The sequence below is a fragment of the Metarhizium album genome (genome assembly GCF_000804445.1).
Source record: "Metarhizium album ARSEF 1941 chromosome Unknown scaffold_7, whole genome shotgun sequence".
Classification (NCBI taxonomy): Eukaryota; Fungi; Ascomycota; class Sordariomycetes; order Hypocreales; family Clavicipitaceae; genus Metarhizium; species Metarhizium album.
In genome coordinates, this window is record NW_024467581.1 from 518,535 (window position 1) to 540,853 (window position 22,319).

Here is a 22,319-nt window from a genome sequence, read left to right on the forward strand (position 1 = left end):
AAGAAGTTGACGGATGAGCAGAAAACAGGGTCTGATAGTATTTCTATATGTACGCACGTCCATGACATCAGCTAGTACGTAGCAACAGCAAGCCTTGGCATGCGCAGCGTGGATATGAATTACTAGGAGTGGGTGAACAGACCAATATTTGAGATATGCATTTCAAACTCCATCATTCAAAGCCAAGTTGGCCCTGAGCTTCTTGGCAGAACTACAGGAGACGGTTACATACTTATACCTAGGTACACACTCCGAGGGCCGTGAATCGTGATGATCAAGTGGACGAGTGCAAGTGGAGGCGCAAACTCGGAAGGCTCGGAGTCTCGTACGAGCTGACCCCTGGTGCAAGCTCAATGTCTGCAGCGAGTCGCGCCGGGCTGATGGTACTTAAGTAGGTTGCATGGCGCAAAACGGGCAAGTGGAAGAATCCTACCGTAGCATCTTTTGAGCACTTCAAATCAAATGCAGATGCAGAAAGTGGCAGAGGTGCAAATATTAATTGGTACTCGAGTAGACGAGGGTGAGGGGAACCTCAAGTACTTAATGTACTTACTTACGTACCTGGGTCGCTCCATGCCCTCCGCATTGAGCTTTGAGGGGAACGTTTGGGGACTTGCGGTGCTAGGTACCTACCTAGGTACCTACTCAAGTAGGTTCGTAAGTTTGTATCACGGAGTACTTTATACGAGACGGTTCCGTACCGAGTACTTAAGTAGGATTGAGACTTAATGCACCACGCTGCCCCGCTTTGTCCGTCATCAGCCAGCCGTCTCATCAGCACCAAGTCACTGCGTGAGACAGGACCGGACGCGGAGGGTTTTGATGAAGTGATGATGCGCAAAATGCTGTGTCATGCAGCCGTAATAACAAGGCGCTATTACGGAGCACGGCGTCTGGGCTCGGGTTGCACCAGGTGACTGGCCTAATGGTTGCTTTGAATCGAGCTGGCTCGACTGGCAGGAGCTCGACTTACTAGTTAATTGGTACTTACTTTTAACTTGCCAGTGTAGGGCAATGGCAAGCTTGCCAAGGCCCAAGATACCCTGGCCCGCCCCTGGGGCCGCCCACAGGAGCTGAGGTCAACTTCGTTTTTAACTCCATACCCGGCCTGTCTGGGTCCTCTGTTCCGCTGTAGTCCGAATCCACTGCCTGACATCTTTCATCATCTCCTCCGAAACACTTGCTTCGCCTCTCCCCCTCCTTCACCTGCGCCCCTCCTATTGAGCCCGGGCTGATCCTCGATTCTCCGACCGTCGCCGTGCTCCTTTTCCACTCTATCTTTGGAGCCGTCGAAATCTCTGTCGCCTGGTGCGAGTTGCAGAGCTCATCATGGACCACACCGCGTACGTCCCTTGTGTACTGCCCTCTCAAGTGCTGGGTTCCAGCGCATCCTACGAGCTATGACCGCACCTACCCCACCATTGCACTGCTGGGGAGCTCTTTTTGGGTGGGGGAGGACGTTGTCTCCGAGCTTCCCACTCCCTCTTGTCGCGCGTCTTGTACTGTACTGACCCTCGTCGCCGACATACAGCAGAACCATGGAGCTGAAGGAAAATACGTCCATCGTCGTGCTGGGCGCGTCGGGCGATTTGGCCAAGAAGAAGACGGTAGGGCCTCGTATTGTCCCCAAAGAATCCAGTCCATGTCCTGTCGTGACGTTTGCGCTAACGAGCCTGCCTGCCTCTGTCCTTTAGTACCCAGCGCTCTTTGGATTGGTGAGCAGATGTCTCTTCGAGCTGTGGCCTCGTGCATCGGGCTCAGTTGAACCACCGGCGTCTGTTGTGCTAACCGGCAGTAGTATCGAAATCAATTTCTGCCCAAGGACGCGAGAATCATCGGATACGCGCGCACCAAGATGGACCATGACGAGTATCTCAAGCGCATCAAGTCGTACATCAAAACCCCTACCAAGGAGATTGAGCAGCAGCTCGAGCGTTTCCTGGGCCTTTGCTCCTACATCTCGGGCCAGTACGACAAGGACGAATCTTTTGAAAACCTCAACAGCCACCTGGCCGAAATTGAAGATGGCCGCCCCGAGACTCACCGATTGTTTTACATGGCTCTTCCTCCTAGCGTTTTCACAATTGTTTCACAGCATTTGAAGAAGTGCTGCTACCCGCCCAAGGGCATTGCCAGGGTTATTGTACGTCGATTTGTTCCCCAGCCAATTCTCCATTGCCAACCATGATGCATTGCCTTCTGACTGGGGCTGTTTCAGGTCGAGAAACCTTTCGGCAAGGATCTTGCAAGCTCCCGTGAACTGCAAAAGTCACTCCAACCTGACTGGAAGGAGGAGGAGTTGTTCCGTATTGACCATTACCTTGGTAAGGAAATGGTCAAGAATATTCTCATCCTCAGATTTGGTAACTCCTTTCTTGGCGCAACTTGGAATCGACACCACATCGACAATGTTCAAATCACCTTCAAGGAGCCATTCGGCACAGAAGGCCGTGGAGGATACTTTGATGAGTTTGGCATTATTCGGGACGTCATGCAGAACCATTTGCTGCAGGTTTTGACCCTCTTGGCCATGGAGCGTCCCATATCATTTGACTCGGAAGATATTCGTGACGAGAAAGTACGCGTCCTGCGTGCTATTCCTGCCATCGAGCCCAAGAATGTAATTATTGGACAATACGGAAAGTCGCTGGACGGCAGCAAACCTTCATACAAGGAAGATGACACTGTTCCCAAAGACTCGAGATGCCCCACGTTCTGTGCCTTGGTCGCGTACATCAAGAACGAGCGCTGGGACGGCGTTCCCTTCATCATGAAGGCCGGCAAGGCCCTGAACGAGCAAAAGACCGAGATTCGAATCCAGTTCAAGGACGTCACCTCTGGTATCTTCAAGGACATCCCCCGAAACGAGCTGGTCATGCGCATACAGCCCAACGAGAGTGTGTACATTAAGATGAACTCGAAGCTGCCTGGTCTGAGCATGCAGACTGTGGTTACCGAGCTGGATCTTACTTACCGACGACGATTCTCGGATCTCAAGATTCCCGAGGCTTACGAATCTCTGGTCCTGGACTGTCTCAAGGGCGACCACTCCAATTTTGTTCGCGACGATGAGCTGGATGCTAGCTGGCGCATTTTCACCCCCCTGCTCCACTACCTGGATGACAACAAGGAAATTATCCCTATGGAGTATCCATACGGTATGTTGAGCCCCGACACTCTACTAGGACTGGATAGACTGATGCCGGTTATGCTTAGGCTCACGTGGTCCTGCGGTTCTTGATGATTTCACTGCTTCTTACGGCTATAAATTCAGTGATGCCGCCGGCTACCAATGGCCCACGACTACGGCTGCCCCACCAAACAAGTTGTAAGTCGTTGATACCGTCGTTGACCATGTTTGTGCTATTTTAGAAACGTTTTCACCTCTACGGAATTGCCAGCTAATTTCTTGTCAGCTGAACGGCAATGCTCAAAGAGTCATGTTTTGAATGGGACCCACTCGCTCTTTGGAAGTCGGCTTTTTTTTAAGGTGGCTGGCTGGCTTTATTGACGGCAAATGAAACAAAAGGAGTGCTTTGTGGCGCTTGTCGGTACTTAATGTCCACCAGCGGATGGGGACCGGCCGGATAAATAGAGCAAAACATTTTCAATTTCAGCTCATGGTAGTTTGGCGCAAAGAACTGGCTAAACTGTAGACTCTTGAACTGCATGTTGTGTGTTTAAAAATATAAGAGACCATGGATGGCTCAATATCTGGGTGGTCGCTGGAAAGATTTCCTCTTTGGCGTTTAGCTTTGCCGACAGGAGTCTCCACATGCCACCCAAAGAGACGGATTATGTAATAACCAAGACGCCCAAGAACGGAAAATGTGGCTCGTGCACCTGCTCTCACATGACCCGGCCTTGTGCCAGAAGCGCAGAACCGTAGCTGCCATGACCGCATCACCACTTCGTCCCCGTCAGAGTCAGAATCGCCGCAATCGCGCGTTGCATCACCTAAAACGTCATCGCATCCCTTGAAAAAGGGAACACCGGAGTCAGCATATCAACTTGTATTTGTATCAAGTATCAATACTACAGCCTTCTACGATATCCATCCTCCAGCCGCGTCAATCCTCCCCTTGTCACCCTCCCGAGTCTTCGAGGCGAGATCTTTGTTTCGGGTTCACGACCTCAACACGCGATCATAAACCATACGGCCGCCGGAGACCGCTCTCTTTCCTTTGGATATAGGACTGTCAAATAGCCAAAGGGCTTTCGATTCCTTTCATGCGACGCTTCCACGTGCTTTAGCGCCTTACGCCGGACACTGCGTGGGACGGGAGTCCCAGAGAGCATGCGCCTCTTGCGCTAACCTCTGCAATAACCGAATTCAGCCCCCATGGTCGGCGGTACCATTTCCTCACGACGTCCAACCACAAACGTCTGCCTAACGAAGTTGTCACGGGCGACGGCTGTGGAAACTGTTCCCGGAGAGGCGGGCCGTTGGAGGAGGGTAAATGCCCGGCGTCATCACAATGGAATCGAGCGGCCATAATGGCACGCGCACCGATCATGATAGGGACTCCTCCATGAATGGTGTTAACGGTGCCAATGGCGTTGTGCAGGGCGCAGGATTCCCCAAGGAGAAAGCTTCCGATGCTGCGGCGACAGATGGCAGTGCCAGAACTATCAACGGCAACGACGAATCACGATCGCTAGAATGCTATCGAAACGGAGATGCCGAAAAAATGACAAACCGCATGAACGACCTCCCCGACGAAATTGTACATATCACCCAAGGATTTGTCCCTTTATCACTTCTTCTCACGCGCCTGGCGCAGACCTCACACAATGCTCTCCAAGACAAAATCGCCGAAATGGCCAAGATGCCGCTCCCGCAGGCGGCGGCGAATGGCACTTCATCATTTTCATCCAGCGCACCAGACGATAGCTCGGCAGAAAACCTGAGAAAGAAGGGTGCACTGACCAACTTTGCGCAAGAATGGCATGGAAAGTGGCTCAAGGCCCTCGTCATCACAGAATGGAGCAGGAAAGCCCATCTTGTCAGCAAACTTATCGATCTCAAGTTTCACATAGATCAGCAAAGGATCCTCTACGACGCTGCTCTCGACGAGATGGTTAATGTGAAACGGGACCTCGCATTTGCCCGCATGCCGAGTCCGGATCTAAAGACGGCCCTCCAAGTACTCTCTACCGGGAGTGCTCCTTGGATGCCTGATGTAAGTTGAAACAATCCTTGATTCGTGCGATTTGACAGGATGGCGACTAATCGGGCTTGATAGCTTGGGTATATCGAACCCCCCCATCTAACACCGGAAGTTCAGCTGAAGTGGGTGAACGAGTTAAACACATTGCTGTCATTGAGGCTCAACCTTGAGGACTTTGACAAGATCCCGTATCATTTTCGTAACTACGAGATCGGATCTGGACGAGTTACTTTCAAGGTTGACGGCGAATTCGAAGTTGACTTGACCATTGCGGATGAGGATTTCGAGAAGCAATTCTGGTTCATTGACTTTCGGTACGCTTTTAAACCGGCAGCTTCATCGATCCCTGAATCATTACGAAATCATCTCGAAAACTGCGTCAATGATGTCCTTGGGAAAGAGGGTCTCCACGGTTGCTACCAGTTTCTCCACGAGCTGGTGTTGACGACCAAGATTAATGAACTGAAAAGACAAGCCACGCAACTAAGTCGCACCTCCTGGATAGGAACACTAAACGTTGAACCTCTGAACCGGGCGCTTTCAATCCAATACTGGACGGGACGGTCTACAACCATGGGGTCCAAGAGCTGGATCCTGATTGCAGTCAACAGTAATCGCTCAAGCAACAGTAAAGAGGACATATCGTCAACAAGCCGACTGGTGGCGAAGTGGTACCGCGACAACAAGGAGGTGAAAGGAGGAGAGATCAGGTTTGACGTGAATGAGCTCTCGGCAGAAGCATTACTAACAAATGTCATTGCTCGACACATCGAACACATCCTCAGCAGCATACGCGACAAGCTTTTTACAGCGGCACGATTCAAGAGCCGCGAGGCCAGCATGGCTCTTCGAGTTTCGAGTACGGACCCGGCGTTTTCGAGTTTGACGACGCAAGTAGGACACAGCGGACAAATTTCAATGCTTGTCGAACCCATGACGGGCGTGTTCGCTCTGAAACCGCCCTCCAGGTTTACCATGCAGCCTGAACACCAGCTTAACATGGGAAGGAATCCCGCGGAGGATGGTCTCAACTGCCTGGAGGCTCTTCGCTGTGCAATCATGGAGGATGAGTTACACCGTAGGGCAACTTTGATGGGTTGGCGTCTCAGAAAACCACCAATGGCGGCGGAAGAACTCAAACTGGCAATCAGAGTGCGAGACTGGACTCGCGTCATCTGCTTGCAGAAGGACGGATGGGCTTCAAACTGGGTTGTGGTCGTTGTGTTGAGCCTAAATGGCGACGAATGGTGGCTGCTCGAGTCGTGAGCTCTCCTTTCCCACTCCTCGCCCTGTGACCTGTCCCGGAGACTAATGAGAATGACAGCAATCCCAATGAGACAAACAAAGCACTCCGATTCCAGGCAAAACTACCATTCAACAACGGCTACCCAGACTTGTCAGACACTTTCTGGGAGAATTTGTCATTCTTGACCACAGGAATCATTGCCCAGGCAGTCGACATCAGAGAATTGCATCGACAGAAGATTAAGACCAGGTCGAGTCATAAGTTTGATTTGTGCCTCGCTCAAACAGCGCGTCTGCCATCAACCGACGTGGCGCTTTCCGCATTGTTTCCCTCCATGGTCTTTGACCAAAGCAAGGCGGACAAGGACGGGTTGTCCAACAGCGAAGGGCAGCCTGGTGACATGGGGCTTCTATCGCTGATCCAACAAGCCTCGGGTGCTACGTCGGTGCGAAAGAAAGCATGGGCAGACAACATTGTCAGCATTACTTTCAGGGGCATAAGATGTCTATCCAAGGCCGAAAATGGCCACGACGGAACCGAGGAAAACGAGCTGATCTGCACGTCGGAAGCGATCCTCAAGGTTAGGAAACCCTCGAGGTTTGCCTCGCTTGACGGTCTCGCGGACCGCGATGTATCTTACAATCCTAGACGACGCGAGTTTGCTCTGCGTATTCAACGCGCAGTAGGCAAGCCCATACTCGACACGCTCAAGTCACGAATCAAGGCCATTGACCGATTCGTCAACTTTTTGGAGGCACTCGAGAGTGCCAGCGGCACCATTACGACCGAATCAGTGACTCTACGGCAAATCACGTTCTACTACAGCGAGCTCAGGACGAAAGAGACGAAAGAAGAAGAAGAAGAAGAAGACCAGGTTATGGAAGACGAGCCCCAGCGGTGGCGTGTGGTTCTAGATCTGTCCAACGACGACATTGACATCGAAATCGAGAAGGGTAACCCCCACCTCCGAGTACTCGACCTGATGAGACAGCTGGTCAATAGTGACGGCGGCATTGGCGTGTTGACTGCGTGGCTGCCCGCGTCACTGCCCGCCCTCCAGGCCATTGACAAGATGGAAACCGAGTGGGAGCCAATCCAGGCCGCCGGCCAGGGCCGCATAGAGTTCTCCATGAAGACGGTGGCATGGATGAGCGTCGAATACACCATCACGTCGGACCCCGAGACGCTCACGCACCCCGTCCGGCTGGAAGTCAAGATGCAGCCCCGTCGTAGCCAGGCATGGTGGCACGTTTGGCGCTCCGACGCCAAAACAGACGCCCAGGACGGCGTTTCCACAGCCTTGCAACGGGTCTGGAACCAACGAGGCGAGGATTGGATCGGCCTCTGCACGGGCGCGGCTGGGTCTCCGCAAAGCGGCGTCGTCCACATGTTGCTGGCCGTGGACGAGGCTGTTCGGAACGCGATAAGCAGGGGAGCCGGCGCGGCGCAGGGCAACGAAGTAGTTGTTCTGGAATAGACGACCGTGGGGACAGCGTAGGGGTGCGGCCTTGCCGGTATCATTTGATTATTTTTTTTTTTTCGCTTCCGCCGCAATGCGAGCCAGCGGATGTCTCTTCTTCCTCAAAAAGGATTTTGCATGCTACGCTTAATGATACCTCGATATAAAATGGGTTGGCGGAGTTAGAATACCACGCTGTGTTTGGAGGAGCGGGGATATGTAGCTGAAATATAGCAGCGGTCACTGGCACTTGTGCTTCTCTCTCTCTCCCTCTCCATGGTGATGGTGATGCTCGACCGTGTCGAGTACAGAACGCTGGAGGATGGAGGATAGAGGACGGTGGTCTGTACTGACGGGCAGTCGGATACGAGCCGAGTATGCCGTGTGCTTCTTGCCCTTGCGTGGTAGAGGAGGTACGTGGCGTGGCGTCTCTGACGATATGCCCCGGCGAGGGGGAGCATTTGTAGACGTGTCCATGTGGAGGTTGCGGTGTATCCGGAGAGACGGAGGGGTTTGGGAGTTTTCCAGGCAAACTTTGGGTCTGACACTCGATGTATAAAGGATCAAGGGACGTGCTTGGCAGGAGTCTCGGGACTTGGAGCATGCAGGCTTTGGACTCACTCACTAGACGTAGGCCTCTCTGTAGGCTGTGTTCGCGATGCTTGAGCGACGAGAGATGGCGCACGAGACGTGGTCATGGTCGAGTAGAGCACCGACTTGGGTTGTAGCAAGTAAGTGTGTTGATCGCCGGCCTGGTTTCACTCTCTTGCGCGATAGCTTATTTGCACCTGCAGACCAATGGCTCATGGATAGGCACTAGAGAATTGACTAGCATTTGGGTCTTGCACCGATTCACCTTGGCCGGTCCCGACAATTTCGCGGAGCAAATAACACAATATACACTGGGGAATTCTTGATGTAATAGATGCCGAGGGGTCGAGGGGCTCTTGTCGCCAGACGCTCTTTTGACTAAGAGTGCCACAGCAGAGATGACTGAATAATGGGATGCGTGGACCAGCGTGCCGCGGCTTCTGCCTGTACGCGTGACTGTGTGAAATGTGAGTGCAGCTCGTCTTCTGCGCATACAGATACACACTCCCGCCGTCACCTACTCTTGTCTTGGCTGCGTTGCCGAAGACTTCTCTGCGACGGCGTCTTTGGCAAGTCAGACAGATGGCAGCAGTAGTCGTGGACTCGTGGCAAGAGACGCAAAGGGTCAAGAGGGAAGAACTGGACTACTCCCATGCAGCTATATACGGCAGGTCTCTGGTCGGAGGCACCACGTAGCCCGCGTGGGCATCCCTCTTCTTCTCCTTCTTCTTCTTCTCCTCCTTCTCCCAGGAGACAGTCTTGACGAGCCTTGCCCAGGCCATGATGATGCATCTCGCCACCCTGCCGCAGTCCTGCACGGTAATGTCCTCATTATTCTTGAGCTTGTCACTTATTTCTTTTAGCGTCGTCTCGATTTCCGTCTCTTGGTCCGCCGTCACGGTTGTGCTCGACCGGTCACCAGAGGCAGTTCCTTCGTCTGTGGCTCTGACTGCGGCCTCATATTGCTGAGATATTTCCGCGACGCATGCTTCAAACACTAGCTGTACTGGCGACTGCTGCGTCTGCGTCTGCGGCTGCGGCTCTGCGTCTGCGTCTCTGTTTTCCTGCCCCGGCGCAATGGCGGCCATGAGATACTCGAGCATGGTCGTGTACAAGCTCAGGACCCAAACCACTTCGTCTACATTCGCGGCGCCGGTGAAGAGGTCGTGGAACGAAGCTGGTGTGCAGTAGCTGGCTTGCGCGATGGAATCGAACGCGGAGCCGAACAGAGGAATGGACGCCGCCCCGGGGACCCTTCTCTTGGCATGTTCGCAGATGTCCGTCATGACGCGCCAGAAGGCAGACAGCTCCGATTCCTTCTCTACCCTGCCGCCAACGACGTACGCAACTATGTCGATGAGCGGACTCGTTGCCATGGGCACGAGCCCTCCGAATGCGACGCCGGCAACGGCATCACTCCACGTGCCGGCGTCGATCTGCCGCTTCCCGTCCATGAATGACAAGCTCCCCGGGCCCTGACACTCGCGCTCCCCGTCACCACTACTGGTCGCGGGATACGGAAAGCAGTAGTCAGTCACGGCCAGGCCGCTATTCGACAAGGGCGGAGGGAAGGATTCGTCCGACGGGGGCGCGCCGCGGCTGTCGAAGGGCGTACCAGCCTTGACGTCTTGTTTGGTTTTTTCCGAGACGACGGCGGTGTGAACCACGATGCTCTGGTCCTCGGACACGGTGTGCGCGAAAGGGAGACATCCGCACACCATGTGTTTTGCGAAGAGCGTCGAATAGCCAGAACCCCCGGCCGGCTTGTACTCATGCCCCCCCGGGCGTTCGTAGATGAGCCGGATGTGCGTGTACGAGTCTTCTTCCGACACCAAGACGGCACCGAATGCACCGGTGCCTTCGGGTCGGCGAGGACGGCGGAGCTTGAGCTGGATGCCGAGAAAGGCCGCCAACGACTCCAACTCGTGTCGGAAGATGACCAGGCACGGCTTCCCCTTGTACGTCCAGAGCTTTCTCCGGTCTTCTGGCCAACCGCCCCGGTCGTACGAGGACCAGACAGACGTCTCGAAGCGTTTGAGGTGTAGGCTCTTGACAAGCAGCGGGCCAGCGCACCGGGACAGCTTGACCTTGCTTCCCGCCTCGACATCGCGCTTGCAACGGTCTATGGTCTTTGAGTTCGTCGACGTAGGTCCCCACTTGTAGTAGAGGAGGTGGTGATCGATGACGGGTATCTCGCTGAGAAGCGGCGATATCGTCTCGACACGGAGTCCGGAGGCCGCCGCCGCCGCCGTCTGGGCCGACGGACATGGGAACATGGCATGAATGACCCTTGATCCTGTCGAACAGACGGCGTGGCTGATGGCCCAGGCCAACAGCAAGTAAGTAGAGCGCATCAACCTCAGCACGCCTCTCAACACCTTTTGACACGTCAGCTCGGGAGAGGACGACGACATGCCGGCAAGCTCACCGGAGGATGGGCGTTGGCGTCTCCATATTCCGCCTTTTCAATCTTCCGCTGCACTTCCTCCTTTGCCTTGTCGACAAAGTCGGAAAAGTCTTCGTCTCGCAAAGCTGCCTCCTTTCCCGTCCACAAGCAGTCCCACGCGTACTCGACGAAAAACGCCTCGTAGAGGGCCAGCCAAGAAACCTTCTGGTAGCCCGGCTGCATCCACGCAACCATGGAGGACGTGAACATGCCGTCGTCCCCGGCCGTTATCAAGCCAGAGACGGCGGGCAGGTTCGGCGGCTGAGGGACCGGCTGCACGAGGGCCTTGAACCAGGGCGGCACTTTCATGGCGAAGTATCCCATCCAGTCCTTCTCGTAGTGCGTTGGCCCAAACTTGTTCTCAAAGTTGCGCTTGTTGATCTGCTGGCCGGCGGCGATCAATCCCGCCGCGGCGCCGACCACCGTCACGATACCGGATACAAAGCTGACGACGCTCTGGCCGTGCCCAAAGGCCTCCCAGGACATGTTGAGGTGCGTGATGGCAGCAGCAGCAGCAGCAAGCGGAGGCGTGGACAGGCCAGGACAGTGGATAGGTTCCTTTGTTTTGGACGCTCGTTGCGTAGACATGGGAAGAGATGCAGAACCCATTGCCCATGGGTGCAGCAGAACCCAGGAGATATGTCATTCCCTAGCCGCCTACGCAACATCTGAGCGAGTGCGAGAACCGGGACCGACGTACATGTGCGACTGCGGGACGCGAACTGAGTGAATGGCAAGTCTGTGGTGGCGACAGGCTCATGGACAGAGCCTCCCCAACCGTGGTTCCAACCAGGGCTATTCTTGGGTTGCAACTATCACCAAGCACGTAGCTGATGGTGATGGCTTTCCACCACTGCGTCCAGACGCCACATTGCGAGCAGACCCCGTGACATATAAAGCGAGCACGGATAGCCACAAATACAGACGGCAGAGTTTGGTGTTGACGACACCTCGACCCAGACACCCTCTCGATGGATGGAGACATCCGAGCCGTTCCACGCCCATCACATTCATTCCAGAGTACGTGCGGTCGAGGCCAGCGTGGGACAATATGGGACTCCAGCACCCGCACCAACTTTTGATAACGGGGCGGGTGGACGTTCCTTTTTGCGGTGCGTTGGCAGACACACATCCCGTTCTGCAATAGATGGGAAGACAGCCAAGGTTTCCAAAGCTCGGCAGTCAGGCTCATTAAGCTTTTGCTTTGTGGACAAGTCTCAGTGCACGCCGCTTCCAATAACTAGGGGCTCCGAAGGCATCCTTTCGGATGCGACACGCCACGTTGGTTCAGCTGAAACACGACGGGAAGTTCCCTAGCCGTGGCGGAGCGGCCTGATGTGTCGGTGACTGGCAAATTGTTGTAGCTGTCCTTGCTCCGTACGTTTACTTGAACGCAGTTGCCGTGAGAGATATAGTCGTGTATGAGCCGGCCAGCCCCAGGTATGCGAAGATGGCGGTTATTTATAGAAACGTCGTGCCGCTTTCGACATTAGTACTATGCCATGTCTGAGCATATGGTCAGACATTCTGCCAAGGCTGGCGCCTCGCAGGAGTCGAGAGTCGCAGGCGCTGCCCAACTTTGTCTTGCTCTCTCTTGGAATTTGCCGTCATGGCATGGCACCTTGCCCGCGCAGGACAGAGCCTTGATCAACGTGGCCGGCCCAGGCTTGGCCTCGGGCTCGGGGTCAAGGCCGCCCAGCCAGGCCGTGCAATACCTTGCAACGCATCCTCGGGCAGATGGTGGCTCTGCAGCCAAGCTAACCCTAATCCGCCTTGTCGGGAGTGACGATTTCTGTATCTCACGAGTCGTCCCTGCATCCGTGACAAACGCCTGGACTACTACCACACGCAATGGGGGTCAGTCGGCCATCGGCAGAGAAAGAGTCTGGTGGCGCCGTAACGCTGCCGGCGTGTCTCTGGTGCAACAGATCAAGTTCCAACGGCCATCACCAACCGTGTACATCGGTGACTGCCTCCCTACCTACCAAGTTGATATTGACGTTCTTCTGACCAAGCTGCATCGGAGCGGCTTGCCGAGACCCTCGAGGCGCGTCGTGAAGTGTGGTGCTTCTCATCTTTGACCGCGGTTCGTGTGCCGCTTTTGCAAGATTGATTGATGGCGGTGGCAGATGCAGACTGGAAGATGCAGAGCCGGACCGGCCGAGACCGACCTGGTGCATTGTGCATTGCATTGTCCTGCATAAAATATCGTCACCAGACAATGACCTGCACACATGCTTAAGTACTCAAGTATACGGAGTATTGACTACTTGAGTGCTGAATGGTCCACCGGGGTAGCAAGTTAGTGAGTACGTTCCGAGTACGTGCGTTACATAACACATGTAACTACATGACATATGCACTTGACACTTCCATCATTAATGTCAACCTCTGCGTCGCGCTTTCCACCTTACTCAAGCGCCGTGGCTCGCTCGCTCGACTGTTCTGAGTTCTGGTGCAAAACGCCAGACAGCTAAACCCATTCGAGCTCGATGACTCGGCCAAACTTGACACCACTCAACAAGCCCACTGGGATCCCCATTCCGAACCGACCTTGTTGGAAGAGCCGTCCCTTGCAGGCAATTTTCACCGCATCTCCTCCGTCATGGCTGTCACGTCGTCCAGCCAGTCCACCCCAGACGTCCGGTTCCCAATTGTCTGCACGGCAGACATTGAGGCCGAGGTTTGCTGCACTAAACTTTTGAACCCTCCAAGTTTGGACTGAAAATGACGGTTGCTAGATCTTGAGAGACCTCCTCTCCGGCGACAAACTCGTACTGGTGGCCAAGAGGGATCTCTGGGAGCTGATAACGAATCGAGATGACGACAGGCTTGAGTCGTTCATAAGCCCGTTCACTGAGGACATTCCAGATGCACACGACTGTCTCTGCGAATTCATGGATGCGGTCAAGTCGAGAGACTATGGCCACATCAGTCACAAATCCTTTGTCATTCTCGACGACACTACAGACGATGATGGAACGACTTGCCAGATCGCAGTAGATGGACGTGAGGAAGAGGAGAGCAATGACATCCACATCGCTTTCCGGTGCGAGCTGGCTTCAGCCGCCGACGCCCTCGCAGCCATCCAAGCATCCTCCGAGAATCAGCTTACAAAAGTCGTGCGCGACTTGCGAAACGAGGCCACCATGATCGGTGGAGTTTGGAGCAAACAGAGGGCAGACGAGTTTAGATCTAGACCTAGTCACATAGACACGGGGGACTACCCTCCCCATCAAGACTGGGGCACAGATGGAGATGCAGAAGGTCGAGACACAGACCCTCCCTGCATCCCCATCTTCCAAACCGCAAAAGTCAGCCTCAAGGCACGTTGCTCGCATAACTCTGCATCACCACGTCGGCTAATTGGGCAGTTATCCAGACTCTGAACCAGTTCCTGGAAGAGACTTACGATCAGGACTGGGGCGACGAAGAAACCGCCACACCCCACATGGCCTTTGTCACCTCCCTGAGAGAAGCACCATTTCACTCGGGCAAAGCGGGCAATTTCCAAGAATCAGCACCGCAAGTGCCGCCCGCCTTGCTCGGAGCCTCCGCCGTTGAATGCGACGCCATCGTGCGCAGTCTATTCCCGGGTGAACCAGAGACGAATTGCAACTTGTTCATTGCTCTAGATGAGTTCACTGAGACGGAGAAGACGGTTATCGTCGCGTCCAACAGGGAGCTAGATGGCCAGTTACTGCTGGGAAGGGCCGACTTTAGGTCCGCCTTGGCCGTCCTGGTGGCGCCGGCAGACACCAGACTGACTGTGGATAGCCAGATCAACAGGGCCGTTGCTGAGGGACCGGGCGTCATACGTGACGACTGAGAGTGCATGGCGGAAAAGGGGAGGGATTGCTTCCATGGTCTGAGTTGCGAGGACTTTAACGTTGCACTGCCGAATTCAAGTCAGCGCGATACATGGCCCAAGCAGGCACTCAAATTAGTATTCGATTAGACAAGTTTCAAAAGACGGCTTGTAGGGCCGAGATGTAGGTTCAAAACGGAGAAGATGCACAAAATTAATTCCTCCAAGGACCCTTTTCCTTCTTCTTGCCCCCCATGAGCGTGGCAACGGATGGCAGGATGAAAGACGCCCCGGGGCGCGTTTGTTTCTCGCGGTTTTTGTCGTGGATGCAGAGGCGCAAGGTGAGGACGACGGCAATGACTGGCTCTCGAGACGGGTCAAGGCCAGCCCTCTGTGACTTGTTCGCGTCTTCCGCCAGCCGCTGTTACGTCTCGAAAGCGCATAGTGTCAACTAGGTTTCGGAACTGACTGCCAATCCCGAAGCACGTAACTACATCGGCCAGCCTTGCCGTCACAAGTGAGCCGCGTCCCGACACGTCCGACTTGACAAACGCAGCCCCGTTGAGCGGAGGGAGTGTCTCACGGTCCTGGATCTTCCGCGCCGCCGACAGAGGCCTCGGCCGAAGTGCGGCAAGCACGCAGAGACGGGGAGGGTCCAGGATGCTCCGCTGTCACACGCTTGGTTGGGTCGACGCGAGGCGCCAAGGCCCGCGATCAAGGGGCCCAGCGCAGAGGGTGGCTTGAATGGAAGAAGCAATGCCAAAGTACGTAGGCCAGGTGTGACCATGACGCACAGTTTTCCTGGCTAGCGATACTGGTCTCTCTGTACGGAGTACGGAGCAGTCTTCGCCTCGTTAGCCACATATGTCTCATGTATCAATTAAATCCCCGCGTCTGTGATACGTCACCCGCTCAACCGATTGACTTGTAAGTTACCGAGTCACAACGTCCCGGCCTCCGCCGTAGGCCCCGAAAAGTCCCCACGATCCACCGCCATGGCCGTCGTCACGACGGGGGGCGAGCCCTACGAGCTGCCCGTGGCCCAAGGCTTGCTCCCTGCTGTAGCCCATCTAGAGTCTCGTCCAGTACTCTTGCGACGCGTAAAAAGGTCTTCCAAGCACCTGAGCTACGTCATACATTGCATGTCTCGGCAGATGCACACAGCCAAACGCAATCTTCAACGAGCTCACTTTCTGGGTACAGACTACATACAGTACGTTGAGTGCGTCTGCCTTTGCCCCGACATTCTGCCTCCCAAGACCTTTCCCTCTCCATGACTTTCCCTCTCCATGACTTTCCCTCTTGACCCAGATTCCTGAACATGGCCCCGTTTCCCGCACATGACGAACAACCAGAAAAGAAAAGAAAAGATGGACAGCGCGCCATCTTCCGGCGTCGCCCCGTATCCTACACTACATGCCCTTCGCCTTGTCCTCCAGCATAGAAATTACCCCGGCAGTCTCCCGAGGAGCATCGGCAGATTCCTCGGCCGCGCCATTGGCACCGTTGGGGCCGAGCGCCTTGGGACGAGCCGCATTTGGCTTGAAAACAGGACTTCCGGGTCTGCTCGTGACGAACTGCAGCTATGTGTCAGCGAAACCTGCGGGAACCAGAGAGGACAGCGGATTGACATCAAGTCGCTCCAGGAGATGATTCCGCGGCGGCTTACATTGGTAGCGGCGCTCAGCAGCGCGATCAGGGAGCTCTGGACCACGTCCTCATGTATGCCGATCCCCCACACCGTCTGCTTGGTGTTGCCAATCTTGCACTCAATATACGATGCAGCCTTGACGCCACGGCCCTCGCCAATGGCGTGTTCCTTGTAGTCGTTGACGTCGAGGTCGATGCCAAGATCCTTGAGGGCATTTGCCATGCTAGAGATAGGACCATTGCCCCGTCCACGGAGCTTGATCTCTTTACCATCAACGGAGATGACACCCTCAAAGACACGCATTAGGTTCTTGGTGTCCTGCGTCTTGCCCGGCGAGGGCGGTGCAGGAGACTGTGAGCGGTCAGGGGTGATGGAGTAGTCCACAAGGGAAAACCGAGGGTTCTCGCGGAGGAAGTAGGTCGCCTCAAAAAGAGAAGTGATTTCCTCGGCTAGGAGTTCACGGCCAAGACTGTCGGCCTTCTTTTGGACAACTTTGGAAAACGCAACTTGCAGCCCGCGGGGGATATCCAAGTGGAGCTTGCGTAGGATGATCCAGGCAGCGCCGCCCTTGCCGCTCTGAGAGTTGACACGAATGATGGCCTCGTAGGTGCGGCCGATATCCTCTGGATCCAGTGGCAGATACGCCACTTCCCAGCGGTCCTCGTAGGTCTTGCCCTCGCGCCGGCGATTTTGCATCGATTTCGCTATGGCGTCCTGGTGACTTCCCGAGAAGGCACATACCACCAGGGAGCCGGCGTATGGAGCGCGAGGATGGACGGGGATTTTGTTGCAGTTCTCGACCACGTCGATAATCTGGTTCAGGTTTGAAAAGTCCAAGCCGCAGGGAACTCCCTGGGTGTACAGGTTCAGGGCGAGGGTGACCAGGTCGACGTTGCCGGTACGCTCGCCGTTTCCAAAGAGACATCCCTCGACTCGGTCAGCGCCGGCCATCTGAGCCAACTCGGCGGCGGCGGCGGCGGTACCCCTATCGTTGTGGTTGTGCACACTGACGCAGACCTTTTCGCGCTCCGAGATGTGCCTGCAAAAGTATTCAACCTGATCAGCAAACACGTTACAGGAGGCGTTCTCGACCGTAGCCGGAAGATTCACAATCATGGGCGTCTCGACTGTAGGCCCCCAAGCCTCCTTGACGGCGTCGCAGACCTTGACGGCGAACGCAGGTGAGGTATCGGAGAAGCACTCGGGGCTGAATTCGAACTGCCAATTGGTGCCTGATTGAGAGGGGTCGTCTTTTGTCAGGGACCTGACGAGCTTGGCGCAACGCACGGCCAGCTCAAGGGTGTCCTCTTCAGAGTAATTGAAGACGACTCGCCGAAAGCACTCGCTGGTGGCAAGATAGATATGAATGATGGCGTTCTTGGCACCCTGAACGGCCTCAACGGTGCGCTTGATCAGATCAGGGCGACAAGGCGACAGCACCTGGATGGCGACGTGGTCTGGAATGGCTCCGGGAGTCTCGACCAGGCGTCTCGTGAAGTCGAAGTCGGTCTGAGAGGCAGAAGGGAAGGAGACCTCGATTTCCTTGAAACCTATATCGCAGAGCATCTTGAAGAAACGCCATTTCTCGTCCCCGTTCTGTGATTGGTGTCTGGACCATCAGCCGGCCGTCCAAGCACGGGCGAATGCTACAATGTCCCAAGCATCTCTCCAAGTAGTGTGACGACGGGGGGTTTACGCACCATCGGGTCCGGGTTGCTCTGATTTCCGTCGCGGAGACTGGTTTCCAGCCATCGAGGCGCCTTTTCAATCGTTTTCGAAGGCCACTGCCGGTCGGGTAGGTTGAGGGGAGGGAACGGCCTGTATTTCTTCCATGGTTCCTTGAGCCTGGAATTTGGCGGGCACAGGGTCAGCGTGTGTGGCCTTTGGTACGCAGTGGATCTGGGCAGAAAGCGGTCCGAATAACGTACATGGGCATCTTGGAGAGAAGGAAGGGAGAGCACACAAGTTGGGAGCGGCCGTGATGGTACTTTTGATTTGGGGCGCTGGGCCACGTCCGCGGGGGAGATCGAAGTTGTTGAGTTGAGTCACTGGTCTGGGCAGTCGGAGGAAGCCGAGTGCCGCCCGCTCGCCGGACCCCACTCGCCGTCGTCGCCGTCGTCGTCGTCGTCTATCTCTCTCTCCCTCTTTTTTTTTTTTCAATTTTTTTTTTTTACTCTTGGGCCTTCTTTTTCCTTCTGGTGCCAAAAGCCCCACTGCGGGGTCGTCGTGCCCCAGGGTACCTACGTCCAGGCGGTAATTGCGGGTTGACCGCGGTACTGTGCACGTGTGGACATGACTAATAACATCAGACAGGGTCTTTGATAGGTCGGACGAGGCTCGGCACATGTCCAGACTTGGCGGTGGCTCTCGACATCAACCGAGCCTAGCCATGATGAGCCAACCGAACCACACTTGGCGCGGCGTATCACGACGTCGGTCATAAAGACTATTGGGCAACGGAAAGCAGACTTGCTCTTGGTATTCAGCCTATGTAGCCAGGTATCGGGATTCAGGGCCGTCCCTCCTCGACCAGAGTGTGATGCCAAGAGTCATCCAAGGCCCGCGAGGAATGTTTGGTACTCTGCCAATCGCAGGTCCAGAGCCCGCTCATCGACTCATTGAGGGCCGCTTATTCCGTCTTCGATTTCCATATCGATTTCCAACTTCCCCAGTTATTCGATACTCGACTGTTGCCGAGAAGAGGAGTTGTCTCTCCGGCTTCGGCTCCGGCTCCGGCTCCGGCTCCGGCACCCGCCTCCGCTCCAAACCCGAGTTCTGCAAGTTCAATGCTCCCCCCCGTGGCTGCGCCCTCCACCGCGACGCCCCCTGCCGTGGCTATGCCGTCTGCAGCTATCGCAGCTATGGCCGGACCAACCATCTCGCCCACAACAGGGACAAGAACAAGAACGGCTGCTGAAATCAAGGCAATCGCCACCTCGTGTTCCTCAAACCAGCCACTGACCTTTTCCCAAAAGCTTGGCTCGTGAGGCGGCGTCACAGCGTTGGCCATCTTGTCCTTCTTGGAAGACGCGGGCGTGACGATGGCAGCTGGCTTGAAAAGGGGAAAAGCACCCGTCCAGCCCACAGCCTGCCCATTTTTGTTCATGAAATCCACCACAGCATCGGCGTCGCTAAAGTTAAGGGTCCCTCTGCCGGCAGTACACGCGTCGAACTTGCGGTCGTAGTCAGGGTTCGGCTGGAAAGGGTTGAAGCCGGCCTGCGACGCCTTTACAAGGTGCCGTCCCAACTGCGCCTTGTCATGGATGCCATCGATGACGGGCAACCTGTAGCCATGCGGGACCTGGATCCAGCCCGCGACCTGCGGCCACACCGCACCTCCTACGATGGCGACATGTTCGCCCGAGATCAACATGTTCTCCGTGGTGGAGAGGATGTAAACGACACCGGAAAACCCCTCTGTTGCGTTGGAAGCCTTCGTTGCCGCGTCCTCGGCTGCCTTTCCCAAGAAGAGGGAGCCGTAGAGGACTGTTGATGTGATCCATCGAAGACCTTTCAACGAGATCATCGGCGACCAGGGTAGGAGGAATGAAACAAAAGGCCAGACTGCCTGTAGGGTGTCACGGGAGAAGGAGTCGTATATCGAAACACTCGGCGGGAGAAGACCCCCTTGTGACTTTGCCTCGGCCGGCCATTCAAAGCCGCTGTAGAAGACGAACTTGGGCGGGGGCCCGTCCGGCGTAGGAGGCAGCGTATCGCAGTAGTTCCTTTGTTTGCCTAATACCGAGAGTGAGCGGGCGAGTCTCCCGTGAGGATAACATACCCAGCCGTGTGGCCTTTGCGTCAACTCACCTTGCTCTCTTCGCGCCTTTAGTGTTCCGCCGTCGGGGTTGCTACCGAAGCAGGAACGAAGATCCTTTCCCTGCTTTTGTAGCCGGCGCATGAGTTCTAGCAAAGCAGGAGCGGCTTCTCTGATAGCGCCCAGTATGCCAGGGTTGGCGGACAGCCAATCGAGGCCATTTAAAAGTAGTTGTTTCAGCTTTGCTTCGTCCCACAGCTCTGACAAATTTTCAACAGCGGCTGCCCAGATGTTTGAGAAGTTGCTTTGATCCCCGCTGGGCCCTGGTAGAGATGTCGATTCTGCTTGCGACTATACGATAGTAATGTAAGCTTTCAGATACTACGGCACTTCATCTTTAGGGTCAGGAGGGCGCGGTTTCTCATCCTACCTATGAGGTTGTTGTTGCTGTCTGCTTGGTATTTACCACCTTTACTAGAGCCAGCCTGTATTTCCTGCTGCCTGCCGCCACTAGGACCTGGGACAGGGTCTCGCGGACCTGCAATAGTAGCGTTAGCTCGAGATACTGCGGGCGTCTCACTTTAGGGTTAGGAGGGCGCAGTTTCTTATCCTACCTGGGGAGCTATTGTCGACAGCTGACCTCAAGCTACTATTCACTTTAATCTTTTTTAGCTCTGGACCCCTGCAACCCTTGCCCTTACGCTTCAGCTTATTAGGAGAGCAATTAACTAAAGGCTTAGAGGCAGTCTGCGTTCTGTCGCGGCTAGACCCTGCGTCTTGCTGCCTGCTGCTAGGCCCTGGGATAGAGTTTTGCGCCTCTATAATAGCAGCATCAGCTCAAGATTCTATAGCAGTTTCTCTTTACAGTTAGAGTTTTAAAGGGGGGGGGGGCGTAGTTTCTTATCCTACCTAGGGAGCTATTGTCGACAGCTAACCTTAAGCTACTATTCTCTTTAATCTTTTTTAGCTCTAGACCCCTGCAACCCTCGCCCTTACGCTTCAGCTTATTAGGAGAGCAATTAACTAAAGGCTTAGGGGCAGTCTGCGTTCTGTCGCGGCTAGACCCTGCGTCTTGCTGCCTGCTGCTGGGCCCTGGGACAGGGTTTTGCGCCTCTATAATAGCAGCGTCAGCTCAAGATTCTATAGCAGTTCCTCTTTACGGTTGGGAGGGCGCAGTTTCTTATCCTACCCGGAAGGTTGTTGTCTGCTTGGTGCTTCGTAGCTTCATTGGAGCCAGTCTGTATTTTTCGCTGCTTGTCGCCGCTAGGTCCTGGGTTACATCGAGATCTGCCCCCTGAAAACTGGACGTCGTTGCCGTAATTAACCCACTGATCCCTGTCCCAGTAATTTCTCCCGTAGATTTGAGGTAGTCTAAGGTTTTCTAATGGTTCAGACATGCATATCAGGTTTCTAGGGTGGTATCCCTGCGAACTTGGCGCCTGACCAAAGACGAACACCCTCAGGCTGAGTCCATGTGCCAGCAGTTGAAGATTAGACCGGACTGCGGTCGGCATGTCTGTGTAGCCATAGTTCCTGACGGTTGGCGGCTCCTCCTCCTCCTCCTCGTCGTCATCGTCCGAGGTCAGGGTGTTGGAGTTGTACTTGGGAAGCTGCTGTTCCAGCGGGATGCCGTCGGCCTCGACCACCTCGGGATCAAGCCAGGACACGACATAGACTAGGGCGTCATTCGGCAGACCTTGGCCGACCTGCACTGGCTCCACATCCTCATAAAAATCTGGTACTATGAATTGATTTTGCTCATCATCATCAACTCCCAGCACTCGCAAATCGACGCTCGGACGGTTTCCCGGCAATGCCAGCGTGTTGCTTATCCGTTGCAAATGCAGCAGCAGGATCAAGTTGGTGCACCCTAGTTGAACCATGGCGGGTTTGTATCGTGTGTGCTTCTCAAGGCTAGTGTGTATATCTGTACTGTGTTGTACGTCGTCTTGTAGGCGATATCCGGTGCTCGGGTTGGATAGATGGTGTTGGCGCTGCCGGACAACCCATGCGGCTTTGCCGACATTCTTATACCGCGCAGGCAGGCCGAGTCGACGACGCGGTGGCGAAATTAGAATGAGCAGGAAAAAAAGGGAAAGAATGGAGGAATGAAAGATGTACGGAGCAGGGAACATGGCACGGCGGGCACGGTGCCGCATACAAGCCAGACCCTGGAATCATCAGCTATAT

At 55.0% G+C, this 22,319-nt stretch overlaps 6 protein-coding genes across 6 annotated transcripts; 3 read left to right on the forward strand and 3 right to left on the reverse strand.

Annotated features, from left to right (window-relative positions):
• Window positions 1-1,538: 1,538 nt before the first annotated feature.
• On the forward strand, window positions 1,539-3,332 carry MAM_03621 (Glucose-6-phosphate 1-dehydrogenase (G6PD); the record flags this gene model as incomplete). Its single annotated transcript, XM_040822420.1, has 5 exons — window positions 1,539-1,607; window positions 1,695-1,715; window positions 1,799-2,143; window positions 2,219-3,158; window positions 3,217-3,332. The coding sequence occupies 5 exons, from the start codon at window positions 1,539-1,541 to the stop codon at window positions 3,330-3,332; spliced, it is 1,491 nt and encodes a 496-aa protein (XP_040679563.1).
• A 1,146-nt stretch (window positions 3,333-4,478) lies between these two features.
• MAM_03622 (Mediator of RNA polymerase II transcription subunit 14) lies at window positions 4,479-7,894 on the forward strand (the record flags this gene model as incomplete). The annotated part of the gene is made up of 3 exons (XM_040822421.1): window positions 4,479-5,183; window positions 5,247-6,433; window positions 6,496-7,894. The coding sequence occupies 3 exons, from the start codon at window positions 4,479-4,481 to the stop codon at window positions 7,892-7,894; spliced, it is 3,291 nt and encodes a 1,096-aa protein (XP_040679564.1).
• Window positions 7,895-9,111: 1,217 nt separating this feature from the next.
• On the reverse strand, window positions 9,112-11,501 carry MAM_03623 (uncharacterized protein; the record flags this gene model as incomplete). Its single annotated transcript, XM_040822422.1, has 2 exons — window positions 9,112-10,845; window positions 10,896-11,501. 2 exons carry the CDS (start codon window positions 11,499-11,501, stop codon window positions 9,112-9,114), a joined length of 2,340 nt encoding a protein of 779 aa, XP_040679565.1.
• A 2,017-nt stretch (window positions 11,502-13,518) lies between these two features.
• MAM_03624 (uncharacterized protein) lies at window positions 13,519-14,742 on the forward strand (the record flags this gene model as incomplete). The annotated part of the gene is made up of 3 exons (XM_040822423.1): window positions 13,519-13,596; window positions 13,655-14,227; window positions 14,296-14,742. The coding sequence occupies 3 exons, from the start codon at window positions 13,519-13,521 to the stop codon at window positions 14,740-14,742; spliced, it is 1,098 nt and encodes a 365-aa protein (XP_040679566.1).
• A 1,391-nt stretch (window positions 14,743-16,133) lies between these two features.
• MAM_03625 (2-isopropylmalate synthase) lies at window positions 16,134-17,938 on the reverse strand (the record flags this gene model as incomplete). The annotated part of the gene is made up of 2 exons (XM_040822424.1): window positions 16,134-16,298; window positions 16,391-17,938. The coding sequence occupies 2 exons, from the start codon at window positions 17,936-17,938 to the stop codon at window positions 16,134-16,136; spliced, it is 1,713 nt and encodes a 570-aa protein (XP_040679567.1).
• Window positions 17,939-19,001: 1,063 nt separating this feature from the next.
• On the reverse strand, window positions 19,002-22,012 carry MAM_03626 (uncharacterized protein; the record flags this gene model as incomplete). The annotated part of the gene is made up of 5 exons (XM_040822425.1): window positions 19,002-20,107; window positions 20,183-20,470; window positions 20,560-20,667; window positions 21,126-21,242; window positions 21,319-22,012. The coding sequence occupies 5 exons, from the start codon at window positions 22,010-22,012 to the stop codon at window positions 19,002-19,004; spliced, it is 2,313 nt and encodes a 770-aa protein (XP_040679568.1).
• Between the last annotated feature and the right edge of the window lie 307 nt (window positions 22,013-22,319).